The following is a 24,523-nucleotide window of genomic DNA, read 5'->3' on the forward strand; positions in this document are numbered from 1 at the left end:
GACAATCACAAGGATGTCCACCCTCACCCTTTGCCCATGCCCTTCTAACTTCCACCTCCTCCAGCCTCGTTGAAAAGAATATAATTCAAATAAAGCTGAAGAAATAATCTTCCCATTTTATTTGGGGAACAGAACGTCATTGTTGGTCGGCCATGGGCTACCAGTAGCATATGAAGGAAAGATCTAAGACAGCGGTCTAAGGCAGACTTTTGTTCTCTTTCCAGTTCAGTGTACATTGTCCATTAACTCCTAGCAGGGGAGTGGGGTGGGGGGTGAAAGGGGTGCGGGTCTCAAAAAAAAGAAAGAAAATTAAAGCATATTCATAATGTGTGGCTTCTCATAGGGGCTGCTATATTTTAAGGGTACAACTTCTTTCCTCACATTTGATGGCCTCGTTGATCAGCATATTTCTGTCTTCACTGCCACCCATCTCCACAACCATGTACGTGCACGCACACATGCACGCACACATATACTTCTCTAGAGAACTTATTGGAGTCCCTCATTCTGAGGCTAGACAGTGGGGCCTTTGCTACACTCAAGATAAGATGTAGCAACGAGGACAAGCTTTATAATGTCTCTCCGTGGATCCTCACACTCCTCCCCCAGTCCCCCCACTACACACATCTTCTGACACATTGCCTGTGTGAACGTCTTTTATTTAGGGTCTTTCTTTCAGACAGACTCACACCTAGTATTAGTGCTTGGGAATCTCTATACACTGTTCTTCACCCGAAGCATTTGTTTGGTATGACAAAGATTGGTTCTTTGAAGCGGTCTTGGACTAAAAGAAACAAAACAAAAACCACCCCTGACCCTGACGGCTTTTCACATTGGCGGGAGGATGTGGATGGCTGGTGGGAAGTCCACCATGATGCCCTTCTCTTCAATCAATCCAGATTATAATTTTGAAGACAACATGGCTTCGAGATCTGGTGGATCAGCCTGATCTCACCACTCGCTGGAAACTGAGAAGACAACCTTCTCTGAGGGAGGAAACGCTGGTCTTTGATGAAGGATGTACAAGTACTGTACCTCTCGTGTTATAAACCTCAATTAATTTGTAAATGGGAACCATAACAATCTCACTTCCCTGGCTGTCTCCCAGCATAGCTGAACACTGAGGTTTACCATCTGCTGTCAAAAACTCTTTTCTTGACCATATAGTTTAAATAAGTAGCTTGTATATACGCAGGTAATCTATCAAGCCAGTTATTTGTGGGGATACTGGTTGAGGAAGAAATGGAAGGCTGACATTCTGAGATTTCATCGGAGATCTTATGGGGAGATCCTTGATGCCAAATATTTAGAGAGTGGAAATTTTTGTATATCTAAACTATGCTCAGTTTCCTTCAATCTGCTACACAAAACTAAACAGCATGTAGTGATGGTACGAGAGTAACAGATTAGACCAGGGCCTAGGCTGGTTCTGAGCTGAGTTTCCTCCTAGTGAAATAGCCCGTGCCCTCCATACACATGGTTCATGCTTAATCAGTCAAGCCTCAACCTGCCTGCAGGCTAGGAGCAAATGTTTTGCTTTTACCAACATAATGTTAACATATAAAATACCAAATGAAACAAGTATTTTCTATCTCCACTAGGAAATTCATTCACCTATTCCACAAAAACGTATTAAGCATTAACTATGTGAATTAAGCAATAAGTGCTAAGGATACATCAGTGAACAAAGCACCACAGAAGAAAACCCGACTGCCATTGTAGCACTTACTTTCTAGTGAGCCTCTAAAACAGAAGTTTCTAGAATTTTAGGAAGAATCTTCAAATTTTTCTGAGGAAGAATCTTCTAATCTTTTTAATAATTTCTGAATAGGAGAAGGGATGCTGATAGTGAAGTTTCTGAGCTGGGCTAGAGGGAGGGACTAGTACCCATTAATATGACCTTTCCTGTAAGAAGAGAGAAAGCCAGGATGCTGACTTTCTCCTGGGAGGGAGAAGAGAGACGAGGGCTTGGTAGCAGCAAACAGCGTGGCAATCCAGTCATTCAGCAAATATTTACGGAGCAACTACTCTAAGAATCTGATCTACTCGTTGACTAATTCCTTTCTAAGACAATCCACTGCCTCCATCTGATATTCTTGATGGTTTGTAAGTGACTCCACATCTAGGCATGTCCCTAGGGAGAACAGTTGGCTAATGGTTCTATAGCAATAACTGCAACTTGTACTTGTACCACAGGTGGAGGCATTTCCCATCAATGGAAAATTTACTCGTTAACGTGATCAATGATCATTATGGCATTGGGACTTGTAGAGCTATGTCTATAGCACCAAGACTCTTAAGGTCAAGGTAATATAAGCTGTGGCCTGAGCGGCTCAGGCCACGCTGCTCTTACCATGACTGAGATATGCAGGATCCTCAGCTCCTCTTCTGCTGACTCATGCTGGGGTTCTTCGGTTGGGTCTTGTCCGAGGAGGCTTGGGGCACCATCTTGGTGATGGATATGAAAAAGCAAAGTGCCATTCTCCAGCCACTGCTGCCTCCAGCGTACCAGAGGGATGTCCTCCGTGTTCCCTGAAATCTCTAGAGGACAAACACCAAAGGCACAGGTCAGAATTCCTCCTGTACCAGTCTGAACCTTCTTATTCATCTTCTTCCTAGGCATGGGTCCTGATTAACCAGAGTCAGCTGAGAACAACATAGAGTTCCAACTATATTAGGTCAGCTCCAAGTCTCAAGGAAGGGAAGAGACGCTGAGAAGAAGAGTATTATCCCCCATAGGTCTTGGCACTGTAATCTAGTGAGCCAGCCTCTCACCCATTGAGAAAAATACCACGGTAAAAATTCAAGTTCTTTCCCATATATCTATGATCAGCAGAACCCTTTACCCAGCACAGTTTGAATACCCTCATTGCCCCTCGAGGTAAATACAAGGTTGTTTTCCTCTTGTACATTTGAAAGTGTGAGTTCTCTAGCAATTACTCCTAGATACACCAGTGACTCCACCAAGGAGTGAGTTGGTAATTACTAGTCAGAGAACTGGCACTTATGGAACAGCCCTGGGAGGTTACTGCAGAACAAGTGGGGCTGACAGGTTATTTCAAAAAAGACAATCATTTGCTGCATAGCCCAGTGGAGATGTCTGCCACTTGCTGTGACAGGTAAAATCATGTGTTAATTCCCTTTAATTTTTCTCTTTATTTTTGCAGAGCAGACGTGGTGTACGTGGAGAGGGTGGTGAAGAAGTGGGCCCTCATCCCAGACACAAGCACTCACCTGCTCTCAGGGCTCTAGATTGAGGCACTGGACTGTGATCATCAAATTAATAACAAAATACCACACACCTACTATGCGCTTCACACTGTAGATGCTATGGTACGGTTGCAAAAGTGCACCGTTCTGCGTTCCGCTGGCCAATACTCCTAAGTGACATCATATTACCGCCTTGAGACATTCCACAGTAGGGACACCGGGTTAACCTAGCGTCTCCTGAACTTCATCTGGCCCCCAAACTATCAGTTTCCTTAACAACTGTTACTAGCTGAGGGAACGGATATTATAGTGAACACACTTTGGTAGAGTTTTGCTTTAATAAAACTTCATTTTTGAAAGTCATTGCTTCTTCTCCCCAAATTTATCACCTTTGACCAAAAAAAAAAAAAAAAAAAAAAATCCATAGACATAAAAAAGATTTAATAAGACACATTTAGAAAGTATTCTCATCAAGTACCACAACCAAAAAGAGAATAGCAATTTTAAGTATTTATGGAGTTTATAAATATCTTTCACTATTTGTGTAAGGGCTTTATTTACTTATATATTTATTCATTAATTTAACAGACACACAGTGGGTATGTGTTAGGCGTGAGACACTGCTCTAGGCATGAAGATACTAACGTAAATAAGTCCCTCAACAAGTTCTGTAAAGTAATCTACCATGAATGAACGGGCTAAAGGTTACACCGCGTTCATGGCAAAGTTTCAAGATGGAAAGACTTATCTCATCTGGGTAGCAGGTGGAAGAGGGAAGGAAAGTAGCTCCTCGGAAGATGATATTGGTCTCCTGGTCTTGGACCTTGAAGCATGAGTGAGCTTCTGTTTAATAGGTAGAGAAGTGGGGAGAGGACATTCAGGCATCAATAGGAGAATGAAGAGCAGGAGAAGGCCGAAGAGGAAGAAGAATATTGGCTGGTCCTGTCAGGGAAGGTCGGTGAGAAGAATCTGTATGAGCCACAGATCATGCATGAGCCAGTGCCTAAAAGACACTGACAGGATCCCCTATGTCATTCTACGGACCAGGGTGAAGAGTAAACCTGGAAATGTGAAGGAGGCCCAGCAGGAACGTCAACAAGGAGATCAGAGTCCCCCTTCATCCATAGCCCCCTCCCTAATCCCCAGGGGACTCAGTCGTCCCAATGGGCATTGGGCTGGTACGCTGGCCATGCTCTGGGAAGTGACTACCACACGCACCCAGCATGCTGCTGTGGGCAGAGGGTGTGGGCATGGAGAATCCCCTGCCTCCCAGTCCTGGTTTTCCACAAGCCCAGCCTGAGTGAGGCCATGACACAAGCTTCTTGATTCACCTGTTCTCCAAGGAAGCTCCCGGATGTCCAGGTGAAGAGAAACCCTTGGGCGTGACTCCGAGGGTGCCTACTTAGACCTGCTCAGCCACACCATAGTGCCCCTCCAATCACAAACCCTCCTGGACAGCACTTACCTTCCTCACCACTCATCAAGCCTGCACATCAAAGCACCCGGAAGATTCCTCCTGAGAAATACACCCTCCCACCCCAGTCCCTTTCCTGCCATTGCTGTAGAAACGAAACTCCATCTCCTTCTCACCACAGACATAAAAATCACAAGAGCACCTCACGGCATAATTGAATCACCCAGAGCAGCACACTTCCACCCACACCTGCTCTAACCCAGCCTGGGATTTATCCATACATGTGGGTGCCACTTCAGACCTCCCCATAACTAGTCAGAAGGAATCTAGCCCCTCATAGCTCGAAAGCACTTCACAAGCCAGATTTTTATTTCCCAGGAGATCCTCATCAAAGCAATTCTGACTTACCATCAAGTAGGTCAGGCTCATTACCTCTGTTTTAACTGTGGAAACAAAGACGACTAAATACCCAAACCAAGGTCACCCTAGCCTGACAGAGAACAGAGAACAAGACACGATGAGCTTCTAGCGGACACCATCCACCCCAACACACATACCAGACCACCTGACCTTGGATACACAGAGGGAGCAAGCCTTTGAGGAGAAAGACCATGTGCTTTTAGGAGTTTTGTGGTACAGTATTTTAATTTTTTGCATAGGGTTTTAGTATTGCGTGGCTTTTAATTGCCTGGCCTTTTTTTTTTTTTTTTTTTTTTTTTAGTATTTACTATTGCATGGCTTTTTTTTTTTTAATGGGGATACAATTTATGTACCAAAAAAATTAACCCTTTCAAAGTATACAATTCAGTGGTTTTTAAAGTTGTGCAACCATCACCAGTCTAATTCCATAACATGTTTATCAGCCCCTAGAGAAACCCTATATTCAGCGACAGTACAAGACTCTCTTGAGGAGGAAGGGTTCTAGAAGTGATGGCACCAAGGAAAGAACAGGTACAGTGAGGGTGCTGACCAAGTGTTCCATGGGGAGGTGGGCTGAGAGCACAGCGTCCCCGGCCTTGGTTCCAGGCCAGCCCTCTTGAGCATTATTCATGACCATCCCGATGGATGGAGACATCTTGATTCTGCTCAGAACAGACTCATCACAGAGGACAAAGGGTAAAGGAAGGAGAGCCTGCCAGTGAGGGCACTGTCGCTGTTTAGACTCAAGAAAATTAAGAAACGGTGGCTTCTTCCATGGCTTTTTTACCCTCTCCTGGCAGGACCTGACATGGAAGAGCTAAACTGCTAAACTAGGAACTTATTTACTTACTCTATCCCTGGCCTAGGTCAAACAATGAAAAACCACACAGGGCACAATAATAAATGTCCTATGAATTGCATCGCCGAGAGGGCTGAGATGGGAGCTTGGAACACCAATGCAATCACGTTGGTCTGAATGTCAGCAGAATAGCTCAAGAAGAAGAAATGCTCAGAAATTGCTTTACCAACGCAAGCCTGAGCTGAGACTTCCAAGGGGCAAACCGGGAAGGTGATAAAATATTTACTCTAGTCCAAGACCTCCTGAGGGCTGCGGGCCAGGCTCACACGGAGCCTTTGCTACAATGTTCTGAAAAAACAAGTGCCAATAGGAGCTTACACAGTCATCTCAAGATACCACAGGTGGCATGAGCACCGAAGCCATCATCACACTTGGGGCTCAGGTCTCCAGGAGACTAAGGCTGCCCTGACTTTTAGAGTGTTCATTTTTCCCCTACACCTATCTCAGCACCTCCCAGAATTCTGGAATTGCCTGGAGTATACAGAAACTAGGGTGTTCTTTATTCTCGTACACAACACACATTGTTGGAGCACACCCTATCGGCCATAGTTAGCCAATTGTGATGCATGGCACCTGCCCTCCAGGAGCTTTTGATCTAGTAAGAAACTGAAGACGTGGTCATGAATGCGTCCTCTAAATAGTAACCACAATGCCGAATGAGAGGGTGGAACTTGGCTGGCCATAAATCCATGGGAAGGGGTAAAATGGGAAGAAAGGTTGGGGAGCAATTCCGGATGAAGAGAATGGTGTATACAAAGGAACAGCAGAATAATGCGTATTTACAAAACTGAGAGAGGTCTGGTTATGCTGCAGGCTGGAGGGTATGAAAAGGAGCAGTCACGGACCGAAGCTAAAAATTCAGATCGATGTCAACTGCGAAAGCTGTGAATGCCAGTTTAAGGGATTCAGTGTGAAGGGAGACTCACCCACGGTTTTATTAAGCAGAGAAGTGAATGAAGCCATGACTGAGAAAGATAAAAAAAAGACTCAGAAAGAGAGTAGCAAACAGACCAGATTCAATCAGTGTCACTGAGACTCTGACCCCGAATTGATCAAAATTCTGAACTAGAACTTCAGTGAGCTGCCTAGCTTTGAGTTTGCTCATCTGTATAGAGTGGAGCTGTGTAGACGAATTTCAAGATCCTCCTGTGATTTTGACAATCCACAATTTTAAGTCCAAAAGGTTGTGCTTCACATGACCACCTAGAAAGGTCGTGATTTCAATATCCCACATCATGTCAAATCTTCTCTTAAGTCTTAACTCTGTATCCCACCTCTCATTTCCCTCTAGGCACAGAGTAGACAGGTTTGGAGTGACTTGGTCACAGTTTTTGAGAACCAGGCCCATCTTCATATTAGACCTCATGCTGGTGAGAAAGGTTCTCATTCCTGCTGGTACAGATATGTGCTTCCTAAAGCAGAAACCCTAGAGCTTCTGCATACAATAGAGAACCTAGATGATCACAACTTGGGCAGGGGAAGTCATACTAGAAAATAATCTAGGATGCAGAAAGGCAGAGGGAAGGAGAATGAGATGAAATCACGTTTAAATTAGCCATTGTCGTTGTTCTAATGTTAGCGTGTGTGCTGTGAGCTTGCAGCACTGTTTTGTAGGGTTAGTTTAGGACACCCAAAGCTTGCTACAAAAATACCTTCTCCAGGCAGTACAACTCACACATGCCATCTCAGTGCCCTGCTCCTGCTTTAGTCGGTCCCCCATGCTGACAAGCCCTAAAATGAGCTGCTAAGACAACACATTATGTCAGGATCAGCATGTTTTCAAGACAAATTCACTGAAGACCGGGTCCGTCATGCCCTCTTTCAAAGAATTTAATAATTTAAAGTCAAATTTGGATTGGCACTGGGGAAATTCTCAAAGATCCTTTAATTCACTGAATAACTTAGAGCCTTTCCCACTCCTGGCAAGGCTGAGTTTCAAGCTGAATCCAACTGAGTAGTCACCAGGAGGCTCAGGTGGTGAGATCAAGCCAGGAAGAAGCATTAATATGTCAATTCTTAGCCTCACGTTGAAGGCACCTGAGGAACTGGCCCTGCAGTCTTTCAACATCCAGGGTGACACCTTGCCTAGATCCAGATTTTCAAACTTGCTATTAATCCTAAAAACCCTCTAACCCAAATCTAAAATGGCTTCTGAGGGGATTCCCCAGAGCCGAGTTAGAAAAGAACTGGATTAATTGGAAGACAAAATGCACTACTACAAAATTTCCTGCTCTTGGGGGAAAGGGGGTGCCGGGTGTCTATGGGTTATTAGGTTTGCTTGGTTGCTTTTCAATTCTATTAAATGTGAACAAATGGCCTGTGTATGAAAGAAGTACAAGGGAAGGGGAACATCTCTAAAAATAGAACATAGCCACCCCTCCACTCTATGCTATCTCAGCTGCCATGCTGAGCTTGTGGGATGAGGATTAAGCTCAGAAATTTAATAGTGATCAGCCAACTGTCCAAAACCAAGAATAACAAATGGATCTTGTCCACCAAGGACTAACATTAAGGTTATCAAAGACAGGCCTGTGATGGAATCACCCCCTTTTCTTCAATTCTTTTTTACTTTCCTTTTCCCCCAACTCTAATTTGAGATGTGGAAAGATATTGATGGTAGGTCTAGTTTCCCACATGGCTTCATTATGGTCTTCCAACCGAAACTCTTAACAGTGACATTACCTTCCACCACCTTTGTAAGAAAATAACCCGCTTAAGTCAAGGGTTAATAACAGTAGAGGATCACTAATTATCCTGCAGATCTTTACCCTGGTATCAAACGTGACCCAAGTCTTTAATGGCAGCCTCTAAAGACCCCAACTTGTTCCATAAACATAATGACAGCAGCACATTAGTGTCCTGGCCATCTGTGAAGAAAGATAAGGGACAGATGAAAAGCAGACAAAGGAGAAGGATGCAGAGAGCAAGGACAAAGTCAAGAGAAGGGAGGGAAGGAGACAGGCCAGAGAAACGATGTCCCTTGGGCTGAGTTGGCTGGGCTTCTCCACCTCTCACTGCAGGGATCAGCTGGTCTGCAGAGCTCAAGTGATACAATCCTACCTCCCAGAGTGACAGCCACATAAAATAAGGTGCCCTGCTTGGCCTGAATTCAACCAGCACAGATGTCAACCATGATGGTTGGCCTGAAGTTTGTGCCCATATAGACCTGGCTAAATGAACAACAAAATGGGAGACAGCATAGCCAGGAAATCCTTTTGTGAAGATGTTCAGAGTCCAGCTGGGAAACGAACTCTCACTGTGCTTCCTCTATTCAGCTCACTGCCTGTTGCCACTTACCATCTCATTCTTGTTCCTCTGCCTCCAAAAAGGCTTGAGCAATGGCCACAGAACCATGTGAGCAAAATCTTTATAACAAAATGGATCATAATTTCAAGAACTTCTCACCCAAAGGAAGCACAGGAGGTTGCATTTTCAAGGACATTTCTAGAAACTTCTTGACTTGACAAGATTTGGAGTAGAAATTTCCACTTGTGACCAGGAGAAGGATAATTGAATTTCTATTTCCCCTGCTCGGTGACATTTGTTCTCAATAGCAAAAACAAAAGAGCCTAAAGCATTAATGGTCCAGTGATGAGAAACGGAATGGCAGGTTAACGGGCGCACGGGATGGGAAGCTGGGAGAATGAGGCTCTGTAATCTCTCTGGAGCTCACTTTTACCTTCAAATGATTGGACTAGAAGGTCTCGAAGGACTCCCCAGCTCTAACCATGGTATTCAATGACACAAAACCACACATGGCATTTGGCTCTAGTTAGACCCCAAATCAGATGCAGGCTAAGTATATTTCTGCCAACTGGATAAAAATCTCTGTGGAAGTTTTTCCAGTCAGACTTTCCTCTTGGAATTTGGAATGCTTCCAACTCAGTCCAGCCTATCAAGTTACAGAGTAAGGATTGAATATATTGACTCTCAGGATAGTGACCTTTGAAACTCCCATCAGTGGTCCCCAATAAAAAAGAATCATCCACACATAGATGCCTCCAAATAGTTTCCAATGAGTTATTTACCTGTTATCAAATTATGTTTTTGCAGACAGGGTAGTCTAGATTTAAAAAAAGAAGAAGAAGAAGAAGAAGAAAACTTCACCTGATTTCTCTCTGCACCACTCTCTCATATCCCATTTTAGAGCGGTACTCTAAAAATCAGAGCTGTTAACATCCTCTAAAGCTACCACTTCTCCTTTTCCAGAAGAGGTTTAAGATGGGCTAAAATGAACCAACAGAGAAAGCAGGAGCGCTGTAAGAGAGAGAAATGAGGACCTTCAATGGTCCATAGTATGTTGTCTTCAGGGGCAGGTGTGGGCAGGAGCTACAGAAAGCAGAGTGTGGCTCTTTAAAGCAGGCTTGATGGAAAGCAGTGACACTTTCTGTGGATGCTGCTGGAAGTAGGTCACTCTACGCTACTCTGTGCTGGCATGAATAGCAATCAAGCAACTACACGAACATTCTATTTACCTAGCCATGGAGATGAAAGCATTCCTGTGGGGGCAAAATGAAGTCAAAAGGTTCTGACACAAGCAGAGGGATGAGGAGGTATTCAAATGGCTTATGATTTCATCCAAAATCGTTCGCTTGTTCCTACCACAATGTGTCTCTGGATCTTTTCAAACCTCTGCAAAGAGTTTATCCACATGATACTCATTAAAGTCTCATTGGAAAGGGGGAAAAAAAAAAGCTCTTTGAAAAAGACAGGGTTATCTGAGCCACAGATGTACTGGTAAGAACATTTTTGAATCTATCCAGTTCTATTCTGCATTGCCACCCGGCTGACCTTTGTAAATTGAGATAACGGCACGCATTTAACAAAATCTGACATCAAGTAAGATGTGTAATAATATTTAAACTCTGTAATGTTAAAATACGTATTTACGGATCATTTCATACATTGTAATGAGAATAAGTCATTTTGAAGCCTGCGCTTTATTGATTAGAATTCTGATTTGAGCTTTGCAGGTCCTAGGGGGCCACTTGACTGCAGTCTGGTGCTGGAAGAAATATGAACACCTGGGGGTTGGGAAAGCTGATGCACTGGTGGCAGGGCGGTTGCAAGGAAACTGCCTATGAGACCCAGTGAGAAACCCTGTTCCTCCTGAATCTCCTCTCTGACACTCTAGCCTTTCATTAGCAAAGAGCTTAGTATTTGTTATAATTCTCTGATCCTGAACTATTTCAGTGAGGTCCCCTCTATGGCTTGTTCCTTTGAAAACGGATGGAAAATGAAATTGATAGTGACAAAATATCACCTGTAAATGACTTACAGTAGGAGAATAGCCCGTTGCCTGCCCTAAACTGTCTTGATTCATCTCCATTTCTAATTATTTCTCCTCCAGTTGTATTTCTGCTATCATCGACGATTCAACTCAACAAGTAATGACTCATCATTATGCCCTGGCTCTGCTAAAAAAGCCTTTTCAACAGTCGTAAGCTAACTTAATCCTAATGACCCCTTAGTGTGGGTATTTATACCTCCATTTTACAGGAAAAGTGTCCCAGAAAAGTTAACATACTTGAACAAGTTCACTAGTTAGTAAATACTAAAATTAGAAGGGGAAATTCTAGGGCTCCTGGCTTTCAGGCCACCGTTCCTTTCAACTATTTCAATGCCCATTCTCTCACTTTGCAAATCTCCACCCTTGAATAATATAAGTGCTTTGCATTATTTGGTATATAATGAACACTAGTCAACATCAATAGCATCGTCACCATCACCGTAATCCTGTGTTTATTATTGTCATGATTAATAGCACCCACATGAATTCTAAAATTGAGCAATAATCCTTGACAGAGTTAAGCAAACAGTACGTTGAAATGACTCCAGCTGCTTAAGAGTCTTCATAAATCCAGGATCGTAAGTCCAGGAATCTGCCCAGTTACAGTAAGGGACCTGGTCCAAGTTACGCTTGTGCATTTCTCTAATGCTCCTTAGAGAATTGAGCACTCTTTAGATATCTCTGATAAAACTCCACTTCTACTCTCTTTGCTTTAAGATCCAGTTACAAGAGCTTTCACAGAAGGATACCATGCTATCCATGCCCATTCAAGACTGGCACACAAGGCCAATCAAGGGAGCTTGTTGTCAGACACGCAGCAAGAGACTCCTGAATTAAAATGGAAATGTTCTCCCGGAGGGATGTGGGAGTGGAGACCATGGTCAAAGAAAAGGGAGGGAGCAAAAGAAGGTGGTGTTCAAACAACAGCTGAGCTTCCTTCCGTGGTAAGCTGAGTCCTTTCCCTCAGACTAAAATGTGAAACTGCTTGTTATCACTGTTAAGAAAAGAAACAACAGGCCCCAAATGGAGTCTCTTATGTAAAGACCCCATCAGCAAACCAAGACTTAATACTTCACCAGATTGCAGTTTCAGCGTCTCCCAGAAATGCAACCCTTAACCAGTCAATCTGGAATTACTAGTGTTCGGTACTAGTGATCGTGCTGACAGACCCCTGCTTCCCCCTCCAACCTCTGCCCCCAAAGGAAGGTGACTTTGCCTGAAAAAATCTGCTCTGCTAGAATAACCTCCTTGCCCCACCTCCTGCGGCCTATAAAAGTCTTCCATTTTGTACAGCTCCTCAAAGCTTCTGTCTGCTAAAATGAGATGCTGTTCGATTCATCAATCACTAAATAAAGCCAATTATATCTTTGAATTTCGGTTGAATTTCGGTTTGTAACAGATTTGGTGGCATGAGTAGAATGGAAGGAGACTTCCGATGGCTTTAAGGGCGAGGAGAAATGTAAGCATGGTACCCCTGAGTCCTTTTAAGTTCTATGTCTTCCTCACCATTTCCAAAGGCTATGAGTAAGTAAGTCCCTCTTGATTTCAAACTCCACTCTCTTTGTGTGGCTCTCCCGGTCTAATTGGATTTCCAATCCAGGGCAGGTCAGCTTGAACTAGCAGATGACAGTACAACCCAGAACCCAAGCCCCTAGCCCTTAGTTCAAGCCACAGTTCCCCTTTAATTGGAAAACCCTAGCCCTTGGTTCTGTCCCCAGATTAAATGCTGGGAACTGCTGGTGGCAGGTACAGTTCCCCATTTCTTTGGAATCAGTCCACAGTCCCTATTCTTTGGTGTCTGCTGGTTCAGTCATTTCTCTCGTCCCCAGTTCCATGTCGAGAATTGCCAGTGGTAATCACAGAAACTTCTTTTGGCCAGGCTACAGGGTCATCTCAGAGCTACTGCTCATGTGTTTACATGCACATGTGTTTGTCTTGCTTTCTGTGGGTAACAGCTTGATATCCTCGACTATACCTATCATTAGCTATTGCTAATGAGAATCTTGAAAGCCAAAAAACCACAAACATTGGTGGGCTGAGGTTGAGCACTGAAAAGTTGTTAGAGTGCGTACCACCTAACCCAGAGACTCCCGTGTTAGGATAGGTTGGTGACAGAATGAGTTAGATTGATACTATGTCATCTGCCTACGTCAGGAAAACCACTGTGCAATGAGGTGCACTGTCAAACATCACACAAGTCCCAACCCACTGGCACACGCCTTTTAGGTATTACGTAGCTTGGCTTTGAGAGTAGGCTTAATTAAGATAGATAGATAGATAGATAGATAGATAGATAGATAGATAGATAACAAAAACGGGATTCTTACATTTCAAAGAGTTGAGCACGCCACCTTCCAGCACACCTGCTTATTTTATGGCAAAGAAGCTGTAGTTATCTATGTAAATGGCAAAAATCTTACTAAAAACAACCTAGAATTACAATGGCCATGATAGGGAATGTTCTAATTAGACAGGATCACGCATTTAAAAAGTACACTTGAAAACAAGGGTTCTCGAATCAAACAAACTGAATGAGATATCTATTTTTATTGGTATACGGAAGCTTCCGAAAGGCTTCAAAATTCCAAAATAGCTCCATTAAAAAATGTGTTGCAAAGGCAAATAAAAATCTAAAGACACAAGATCGTAAACAAAAGTTCACCAACCTATTAGCTTTACAGCTACAACAGCTCCACGGTCAGTCACCTAAAATAACACCCGGGGCCCCCACACCACACCTTCCTCTGGGTCCATCATTAAAACGCTGGCCCAGTGATGGACATCTCAGTTGTAATCAACTGGGACATTGGAAAAGAGAATGTCCTCTATGGACCAAGGGAAGATTTTCAACGTCAACTTAAATGCCCTCATCTCTGCCCTTGAGACAGGACGTCCCTCTAGGCCCTTCCCAAACCGCTATCAGTAATTCCCTTAAACAGCAAAGGGGAAACTAAAATTATATTTAATTTAAAAACTGGCCAAATTTTGGTAGATACGGGAACTACACTCTCCACTTTAAATCTCACTCGGAGCCTGCAGATGGGAGTCTGGGAATAGCTGGTAGATGCTGGCTAAAGGTGAGAATTGTTACCAGAGGCAGCTCTCCCAGGTCTCTGCCTGTAGTGCCCGGTAAAGAAAGATAAATTAATCATTAATTAGTTAATTAATTAATGTCATGTTGTCCCTTCTTTTTAAAATCCAGACCATTGGTTATTGATCTTTGCAGCTGCCTCTAGATCTTGTAAAGAGAGTATCTTTTGTACTCTCTTTGAGAATACCTCTTGGGTCTAAGGGGTTAATACTGCCAGGAAGGTTTACTGTTTGTCCCAGCTGAAATCTGACAAGATATCTGAAAGGATTTCATAACTCTACAATCAGAAATCTGGCCAAATTGGAAGCCAATATTCAGAGCCTGACAGCAATTCTGTTAAACCTTCTCTCCTAAGTGAAATGTACCCAGAAGGAAAGAAAAAACAGTCCAAACACAAAGGTGTAATGCTTTTGATTTCCATCTTAGTTGCAAATCTCCCCAATGGAAAGAACCAAATTAATTATAACGTAGTTAGATGGGTGGTTCAGCCCCTTGATATCATTTAGGCTACAAGTAATATCAATTCTTTGAAGAATTAGAAGCAACTGTACTTATCCTACACATTTTTGCAAGACTAGAAATGCAGCTCTAGAAACAATTCAAAGTCCGCCTATCCTTTTTAACAATAACCTCGCCTATACATCTTAAAAGTCTTGTAGGTATTGCAAAAATTCTCGTCTCAGGAAACAAAATGCTATCAGTCATAATCCTAGCTATTTCTTAAAATGTTGTATGTTAAAGAAATAACCAAATTTCCTTGTCAAGTCCATTTAACCATGGCCATTTTTAAGTCTTTTGACATATACAGACGATTACTGTTTCACTCTGATGCTTCTGCAAAAGTATTCCTACAAGAGGGCTTCATCATCGAGAAGATTCATGGAAGAGTCTGACGAGTACACATTTCTGAGAACTTTAAGATCATAAAACTGAACTGGCTAAGAATTTCCAGAATTAATGGAAAAACTGGATTCAAGCAGAACAAGAGTTAATTACATGGACTGAATGAATTCAGAAGGAGGAGGAGGATTAGAACATCTTTTTGACTTTTTGTCTGAAACATTGCTGTGTTCTTACTGTTTTGTTTTTTTCCAGATTTAAGGAAACCTTTTCTCTTAAGCTATCTATGACTTAGAGCAATTCAATAAAGTATATCTTTGTAAACAAAGATGAAACCGTGACTTTCTCTTCCTACCTGATCCCTCCAGAATTCAGAAACACTTGAGTGTTCTTTTCACGGCACTGTAGTTAGGTATTTGCATAAGTTCAGTATGAACCTGTTCTCCTTGTAACAGGGCACAGCTGGAAACACTGGTTATATTATCAAGGTTTTCACTGCAATGTCTTATTTGAGAGCAAAGCAGATACTCAGGTATGACCACACAGCTTGAAGGAACTAAGGTTGACTTCTGAAGCCAATAAAACCCCTTGGAAAAATCAACCCGGTGCTCTGCTTATAGTGTCAGTAGCTTTACCAGGTGAATAAGGAAGACCATTTCCCAGCAGGCGCAGGAACCTCCGGATATTTTGGGGACCTCAAGAAGAGAGATTCACCCAAACTATAGGTATTGCAGGTAAAATCTGATGGGGAGTCCGTGGCTTGCCTTCCTGGCCTCAGGAGGCTTTTAAGAGTTCAATCTGAAATTCCTTACGGAAAGTTCCAGCAAAGCATCTTAAATAGAGCTTATATGGTCAATCGCTATTCTTGCTGCATTTATGTAACTATCAGTGTAAACAAATTAGTTTTACTGTGATTATCCTTGACTTAAAAAAAAAATTGGGGTGATTGTGGGGAGAAAAACCATGTTTGCTCCTTTGTAGATATTAGATTCCCGTCCTTTAACTGTCTTTGAGGTTTGGTTATATAACTGCAAGCTGGACTGGATCCTGAAATCTTCTACTTTCCTTAAATGTCTAACTACATCTGACCCTCCAAACGAACGTTTCCAATTTTCACCCACCCTTCTGATTTAGAATCACTAAAAACAAAGAGTGCCCTTAAATTTCCTCAGAAGGGACTATACCAGATCCTCCTCATGACCCAGATGGCAGCCAAACATCAGGAGCTTGAACCTTGGTCTACATCACCCAATCAGAACGGGCTCCTTCAGACTCTAAGACCCACACAACAGCTGGAGACCCCACCAGCAAATTAATGAGGAAGAGAAGTGGCAGTGACGTAGACTGCTTCCACCCAGGATGTCGGAGCAGAACTTCATCCTTTAACTAAACACAAAGATTTTTCTTCTCTTTTTTTCCTTGACTCTGGCATTGGTCTGGAAATATAAAGCCACTGTCCATATCTCCCAGGCCACTGCTAAGGAGGGTAACCTTTCAGAGCGCTAGATTTATCATAAAAGTCTCCGATCCATCCATGATGCTAGAGACCCCCTGATCCTCCCTGGGCCAACTCCTCTTCCATTCCCAATGTCCCACAAACTACAGTCCACCCCACTTAGAAGTCTTTTACCAAGTTCCACTTTCATGTCCAGGACAACCAATGCCTTGTTTTTATCTTTCTCCAATTGTAATTGTACATACCCAATTAGACACAAATACTTACATAAAGCTTAATACCTTTGCAGCCCCATGTTGTCATGATTATCTAAATCAGATCTGTCCCCAGTCACAAAAGGATCTCACCAGCAGCACCCATCTTTGCAAGCCATTTACACCAACTCTTTATTTCAGGCTCGGAGATTTACTTCTCGAATGCTGAAAACCTAACTGACCCCTGGTTTGATTCCTGGCCAAATGCAACAATCCTGGTGAATGAATCCATTAACAGTGCCACCTTGATGGGAATGGTTTGTGCTCTGACAAGGTGTATCTTTGTCTGTGGTGGTTATCATTCTGCTTGGGCCTGTGAATGCCTAGATGGCTGGCACATAACCAGACAATGCCTCTTAGGTTATCTAACTGTGCTCCTCATTGTTCACAAATGAATTGAGACACTGCATTGGTCAACATCCCTGAATTTACATCACTGAGTTAGAAAGGACCTACCAGGTGGTATTCATGATTCAAGATCACTTCCTTTGGCGAGGCTTTGCCTCTTGGTTAGGATGTAAAGGTAAGCGAGGCTATGAGCAGGAACCTCTCCTTAACTCTTGACAGTACTGCGGAATCTGTGCAAAAACAATAGCTGCCCAACAACCTTTAGATTCTCTGGCCAAAGTTGTTCTCATAATAAGAATGCCCTGATAATCTTTTTGCTCAATAGGAAGGAAGGTGTCTATGCCGTGGCCAACACCACCTGCAGTATCTGGATTAACCCATCTGGGGAAGTTGAAACTCAGTTACATGAGATCACTGAGCAAGCCAGTTGGCTTAAAAAGGTGACTCCCTTAGCAGGGTCTTTCTTAGACTTATGTAATTTTGATTGGTTTGGATCTTGGGGACCATGGATCTAAACTGACTCTAACATTGGGATTTATCCTACTTATAACAATCATAGTAATCCCACTGGAGAGGTATAGTTGACCCTTGAACAATGCTGTTTAAAACACACAGGTCCACTTACACACAAATTTTTTTCAGTCAACCCACGCAGTTCAGTCGACCCATGCAGTTCAAACCTGCGTTGTTCAAGGGTCAACTCGCAGTTGCGAATCCACATACGTGGAGGTCTGACTGAAGTTGTACTCCGAGTTTCGACTGCGCAGGAGTCAGTGCCCTTAACACCCACATTGCTAAAGGGTCTACTGTATTCTCTCAAAAGCTTTAAATGCATGTTTGCAGCCGCTAACCACGAAGCAAATGATCTCCCCAAGACTGGAATGTCAGAAAAGGAACAAAGAGAATGACGGACTTAAGAAATGTGAACCTGAAGCCACGACCTGTGAATACCACACAGAGGATCAGCAAAAACGGTGAGAACTTTGGAGTGGTAGCTGGGACCGGTGCAAGTGCCTTACAGTTTGATCACATCTCTGAGTTAAGCTAAGAGCCTGATCAAAAAGGGGGGATTGATAAAAGAAGAAACAACAGGCCCCAAATGGAGTCACTCATGCTAAGCTCCACATCAGCAAACTGAGACATAATACCTTACCTATTTGCGGTTTCAGCCTCTTCCAGGGAAGTACATGTTAACCAATATGGAGTTACTTGGTCAACAGTCAAGGGTCTGCCTTAGAGACCCCTGCCTTCTGCCAAAGGCAGGTGACCTTGCCTGAAACAGTCACTCTCTGCTAGAAGAACTTCCCTTGCCTCATCCCCTGCTGCCTATAAGTCTTCCATTTTGTACAGCTCCTTGGAGCTCCTTTCTATCTGCAAAGATGGGCTGCTGCCCGATTCATGAATCATTAAATAAAGCCAATTGGATCTTTAAATTTCTTCAGCTGAATTTTGGTTTTAACATCATAACTGCCAATAGGTATTGATTGCACTCAAGTGGAGCCTTGCGTTTTCATCTTTGCCTTGGCTTTCCACCCCATCCCGACAGACCTGGGAGCTTACCTCATGGACCATGAACACCGCCTTCTCACACATACACGACTGGGGGGCAGTCATTTCTCTAGGCTTTCTCTCTAAATCATTTTCTCCTATAGAACAGGGGGTCTAAGTATATGTATAGCAAATAATCGCACTGGGCACTTCGAATATCTACAATGTATTTGTCAATGATTTAACAGGTTTTAAAAAAGAAAAGGGGGTCTAAGTGACCTCTAATGCCCCTTCTCACTCTAAAAGTCTCTGATTTTACTTTTTAATCTTCCTGTGATCTGCAGTCTCCATCCTGGGGGCTGAAGCTGAAGTTTCTACAAAGTGAAGATGAGGTGTTAATAATCTTAGGTATCTCTGTTGTGTGATTCGATTCAGCCCTCGAAAGAAGGGGAGTAGAAAGGGAATTCTACAAAGACTCAAGCAAGTACAAAAAAAAAAAATCCTTATTATAATCACTATATAATAACTTGCAAAGGCCTTTTTTTAATAAGCCCAACCCCCTTCCCACCTTTTTCATTAATCAATCTTGTTTGGTCGGTTTTCCAGAATTAGAATCAGAAGGCCAGAGGGTAAGTGAGGTTCTCAAGGGTTAGAACTAATGAGATGGAGATAACAGGACTCAAATCCAGCTTTCTGACTCCTAGCACAGAACTCTTTCTTTCAAACTGTGCTAGCTACCAAAACAATGTTTATTTACACTGAGAAATCATGACACACTGTGCTTATATTTCAGCTTAATGAATTAGATATACAGAAGTTATACAGCAATTGTAAACACTGTCAGGAGTTTGAAGAGTTTGGGCTTACAGACCCCAGAACGAAATGGAATTATTAACCAATTCACACTTGTATATGAATCACACACATAGCAATCTCATGTGATTTCCTTGTGACAGACTCCCCTGAAGGACGAGATCTGTTTCTTCCTTGATTCTAGTTATTGATCTGAAGACTCTCTTGACACTACTTTGGGCCCATTTCTGTAGGCTGATCTGTGTAAACACTCATTACAAAAGGGGTCAAGATGACCTCTAAATGACCTGACACACAGATACCCCCATGGAAATGTTGATCTAGCCATCCAGTCCCTGCTGAGTGAATGATGATTTAAAAGGAATATAAGGTCAATTGATTCCTAAAATATGCAGCTGCTCAGCTGGGAGTAACCTACAGCGACAGTACCAGCTGCTAACATCTTTCTACTTCTCCTAAATCCTATCTTAATTCTAAAGCCTTCCCTCCTCTACAGGCCCTCCACACAAAACACCCAAAGGGGCTGCCCGGCAGGGAAAGATGGGAGCCATGCATTCTTTACACAGGATGCATTTTAGAAAACAGGTGAAATCTCTCTGCTATTTTGCATCCATCAATAGGACCACTCCTCATGCTTACTTTGTCCCTTCTACGTCTTCCTGTGCGGGTCACTGCTCTTTGGTGCATGTCTAAATCTGTGTGTTTATATTATCATTGTACTTCATGGCACCAGGGACCTTTTCCTTTTACTCAACCCTGTTCACGAGAGTTTTGGTTCATGCTCTGTGCAGGCCTAGTTTCCATAAAGTGCTAGATGATGTGACGATCCAGCTGAATGTGACAAGCACAAAGTAGGACAATTGATAATTACTACTATTTTTCACCACAGCTAACTTCTATGAAGCATTTACTATGTGCTAGTCATGGGCTAAACACATACATTCTCACTGAGCGATGTGACATCCCATAAGGTAGGTATTATTATTATCCAGGATGAGGAAAGTGAGGCATAAAGAGATTAGCTAACTACTCCTAGGACTTTCACATTGTGACTCTAGAAGGGGAACACACTCTTCCTAAAGCCTCCCTCTTTCCATTTTCCAATTAGTAAGTGATAGTCCAATGAGGGATCAACCTGTAAGCCAAGAACTCGACTTCCACTCTTGCCATCACTGACCAAGGAAGAGGCTGTAGACACACTGTGTGACAAAATAAGTGAGGCAGTGTCCTCAATGTCCTCTGCCATGGTCATGACCCTCGGGAGTGGTGGACACATGAACTGGGACCTCAGAATCCATCTATATATTCTCTCCCTTTGACCTTGATCAAGTGGAGTAGGAAGGTATTTTTTGTACGGGTGCATATAGGAACATCAGCCCCCAAACACATACAGTCTATCAACCCAATATACAATAGCAGCTAATGCTGATGAAGTAGTCACATAACATAGGCACTATCTGAATGTTTTTAATTCATCTCATCTTCACAGCCATGGGAAGGCTGGATAACAATTACAGGCGAGAAGGCTGAGGTACAGAAAGGTCAAACACCTTGTCGAGCATCCCACATTTAGCAAGTGGATGGAGGAGACTGCATCCTCACAGGATGTTTCGCTTCAGGGTCTGGGTTCTAAACCACTTTATTTCTCTGCCCCTTCCCTGTGGGTCACCCTAATATAAACTCCTGTTATATGACTAATTTCTAATCAACCTACTTGCTCATGATGCAGCCTTGCCCGTCTCCTCATGACTTTCTGACATGGCCTTATTCCTATTAACTGGCATTACATTTCTTCTGAGGTTTAATTTCATTTTTAGCTCAGCTCTGCACACATTTCCACTGCAAGGTGACCCCGCCATGGGTAGTTCTTCTTAGCTGATCTTGGCATACCCTGCGTGTACCGAAGATCAAGAAATTAGCAGGAGGAGGTGATGTTGACATTTCTATTCCTCACTTCGTAGCACTGGCCCATCCATTAACAAAAACAATGTTAATGGAGTTTTGCAAAATGAAAAAAAAAATAAGTGCTGGGTTTTCTGCTTCTCATGTGTAAGAGCATATTCTAAAAGAATACAGCTATAGGTGTCAGAATCCAGCCATTGGATTGTGAACACAAGGTAACCGGAATGAGCAGATTATTAGACTGAAGTCAGGACGCAAAGACAGGAACTTAGGGACAGCTGTACAGTGTCGATTGCTTCTCCATCTAGTCCTCATCTGTGGTCTAAAAGGCACAGAGCTGAAGGCAGTTCTATGCCAGACAGGAGGCGTGTAGCCTCCCTGACACCACTCTTGAAGCTGAGGTCAATTTCAGCTTCTCAGAAACGATGTCTGTTTCATTCATGAAATTTTCAGTATCTTTTTGTTTTGCTTACTGCATCTATATTTTCTGATGATACCACGTGTAAGTTCCATATGAAAAATACCTGCTGGGTGAGGCAGGACTTCCTTTCATTTGCAACTAAACTTATCTTCCTTGGATTTCAAGGAGCTTTGAATCCTAGCAGTTGAGTATTTGGTGAATAAGGTCACATATACTCATGTGGTAAATATAGATTACATTCCTCTCTTAATCTTGGCCTTTGTATCAGCAGACTCATTTATCTTTCTCTCATCCATATTTGGCTGTTGTGTCTAGTATGTGTCAGGATTTTTATTCTGCCGTCACACAACCACACCCACTTCCTACTGCCCATTATAAAGCTGCCTTTCTGTGCACTTTCTGTGGGTTCATTAAATGTATCCCCTAGGGTGCAGTAATGTAGTATAGCAGAAATAGGAAGGATTCTACTATTGGAAAACCTAAGTCAGAGACAAGACTTCTGTACCTACTACCTCTGAAATCTTTATGCCTCACTTCCTATCTTTCAAAAAAATGGTAATAATACAAACACCTACTTCATGGGGCTGCTAAAATGAAAATGCACATGGAGATGCTTTGAAATATGAGAAATATGGATTTCTGTCATGATTAATATTAACACGATCATTAAAGATTAGTGACAAGAATAATTTATTTTATTCCTGGTAAAAACAGAGTCAATATGATTCTACATAGGTGTAGAGCACTGTCGTGTTTTCCATGCCCTTTATGGTGACATTGTGTTTCCCTGCTTCAGCCGGGACAGCATGTGGGGTCGATGTTTTCAGAGAATGATCTGAGTGAACTCTAGGTTATGTACCTGAATCATTAATGACATGACAGAGCCTTTTATTTTACAACTGGAGCTAAAGGCTTTATCTGGGAGGGCATTACCGTGAAGTTGATGACGTGAAAATCACCTCCCTCTCTTCTATCCTCTAACATAGATTCCAGTGATCTGGAAGTCAGCCTCCGTCATCTTGGCGTTTTAGTATATAAAGTTTAGTATCATCCAAATCATGTATGAAGACAGTTAAGTACACTGCTTTTATTACCGAGGTTCTATGCCCAACAAACAGGGTGGTAACCTACCATTTACAAAAAGTTCTAAAGATTCTAAAGGTAGAACCTCGCAAAGCTTTTTGAAAAATCTAAGTAGATCCCCTTCATCGGAATGTATGGGACATCCCTACCGAAGAGTGATTAAATAGACTTGATTTCCCTTTCTAGACGCCCACTGCTACCATGCCCCCAACCTGACACTCACGCTAGGTTCAACTGGTGTTGAAGTATTTGCAGATCGCATCCATTATCGTCCACATCGGTGGTTTGCCGCCAGTGAGGGCTCAGGGTTCTTATAGACAGGGATGGTTTGCCAGATCACATTGAACCAGATACTCCAAATCTACTTTCCCCAAAGTCATCTCTGAAATTCTTCAGGACGCATGGGCATATCTTATGCAGCACCAGTGATTGAACTATTCTTGTTACTGGTTTGCGGTATTCTTAGTATTCACTACTGCTTGTTTTAGTACATAAATTTCAGGAAGTAACATGAAAGAATGGGAGGGTTTTCTGATAAGCACCATTTCTTTATATCTTGTGGGGATCTCTTACACTCCTGATGGTACCCAAATCGATTTTTGGTCCATTAATTTCTATGTAACACACATTATTTCATACATCATCATCTAATAATCTGCTAGAGTTTTCCAAATTCTTGCTTTAAAAATAATTTTTTTATATATATCTAAAATGCCTTATTGGCACTAAACATATACTAGATAGCTTTGCTTCCTTTGCTAAAGCTGACCTCAGTACTTTAAGGGATAATTGATATTCTACTTTGTGTCATCTTAGGTCTTTCACGATGAGCCAGACATGGATTTGGTGGGAAAAAAGCTTCTGGTATGAAGATGGCTTTTCTTTTTCTGCGCAAACCTTTTACTCTTAGGTGAGGGATCCCTAACCTGCAACCAAAATCTCTCAGCATATCCACTATCCTTACCATAGCAAACCAGAAAGCCTAGGCTGACTGGCCTCTGAAGTGAGACAAACGGAGGGGCAAACACAGCTTTGCCAAGATGGAGGACGGCACAAGGAAAGCTATTTTTCATCTCCAGTTTCTGAGATTGTGTTATAGATGATAAAACTAAGACGAAGGGACTTTAAAAAGTAGCTGGCTCTGCCCCTTTAATTACCCTGTCTAGAAAGAAAGTCTGTCATCTGGAGTCTGGGTCTGTTCAAGAGATTGATTGGAGCAAGACACTTTTTTGTCCATCTAGATTGGTTCAGTTTTACTGGAATTGAGGCTGGTCATAAACCTATCAGTGACTCAAGGAAACTGAAGCAATTAACTCTGCAGGTGTGCATATTTGTCATCGTTATGATGGATCTGTGTTAATATAAATCACAGAAGGCTTCTGCACGGCGCGTTCACAGCTGCTGGGGGTGAAGCGACCTCGAGGAGGCACTGTGGCTCCGCGACGGTGACAACAGGGAGCCCTGGTTCGTGGGGCGATGTCTCCATAACCTTGCCAAGCCCCCCACTGCATCCCAGCGCTGGCACAGGATGCTCTCCCATCACAGCTCCCATCCCAGTCAAATGGTTTCATAAATGCTGGATTCAACTCGGATGAAGAACATGTGAGTTACAAATACCGACTTAAATGTGGAAA

The 24,523-nt window shown here is 42.7% G+C and overlaps 1 protein-coding gene across 2 annotated transcripts in view; it reads right to left on the reverse strand.

The window, feature by feature from the left end:
* Positions 1-24,523, reverse strand: part of ASTN1 (astrotactin 1) — a 291,505-nt gene that overhangs the window by 184,882 nt on the left and 82,100 nt on the right. For both annotated transcript variants that reach the window (XM_033093100.1, XM_033093101.1), the window contains exon 2: positions 2,354-2,541. In XM_033093100.1, coding sequence (XP_032948991.1) covers positions 2,354-2,541 — 188 coding nt within the window. The remainder of the gene's footprint in view (positions 1-2,353; positions 2,542-24,523) is intronic.

The sequence above is a fragment of the Rhinolophus ferrumequinum genome, chromosome 22, assembly GCF_004115265.2.
Source record: "Rhinolophus ferrumequinum isolate MPI-CBG mRhiFer1 chromosome 22, mRhiFer1_v1.p, whole genome shotgun sequence".
NCBI classification, from domain to species: domain Eukaryota; kingdom Metazoa; phylum Chordata; class Mammalia; order Chiroptera; family Rhinolophidae; genus Rhinolophus; species Rhinolophus ferrumequinum.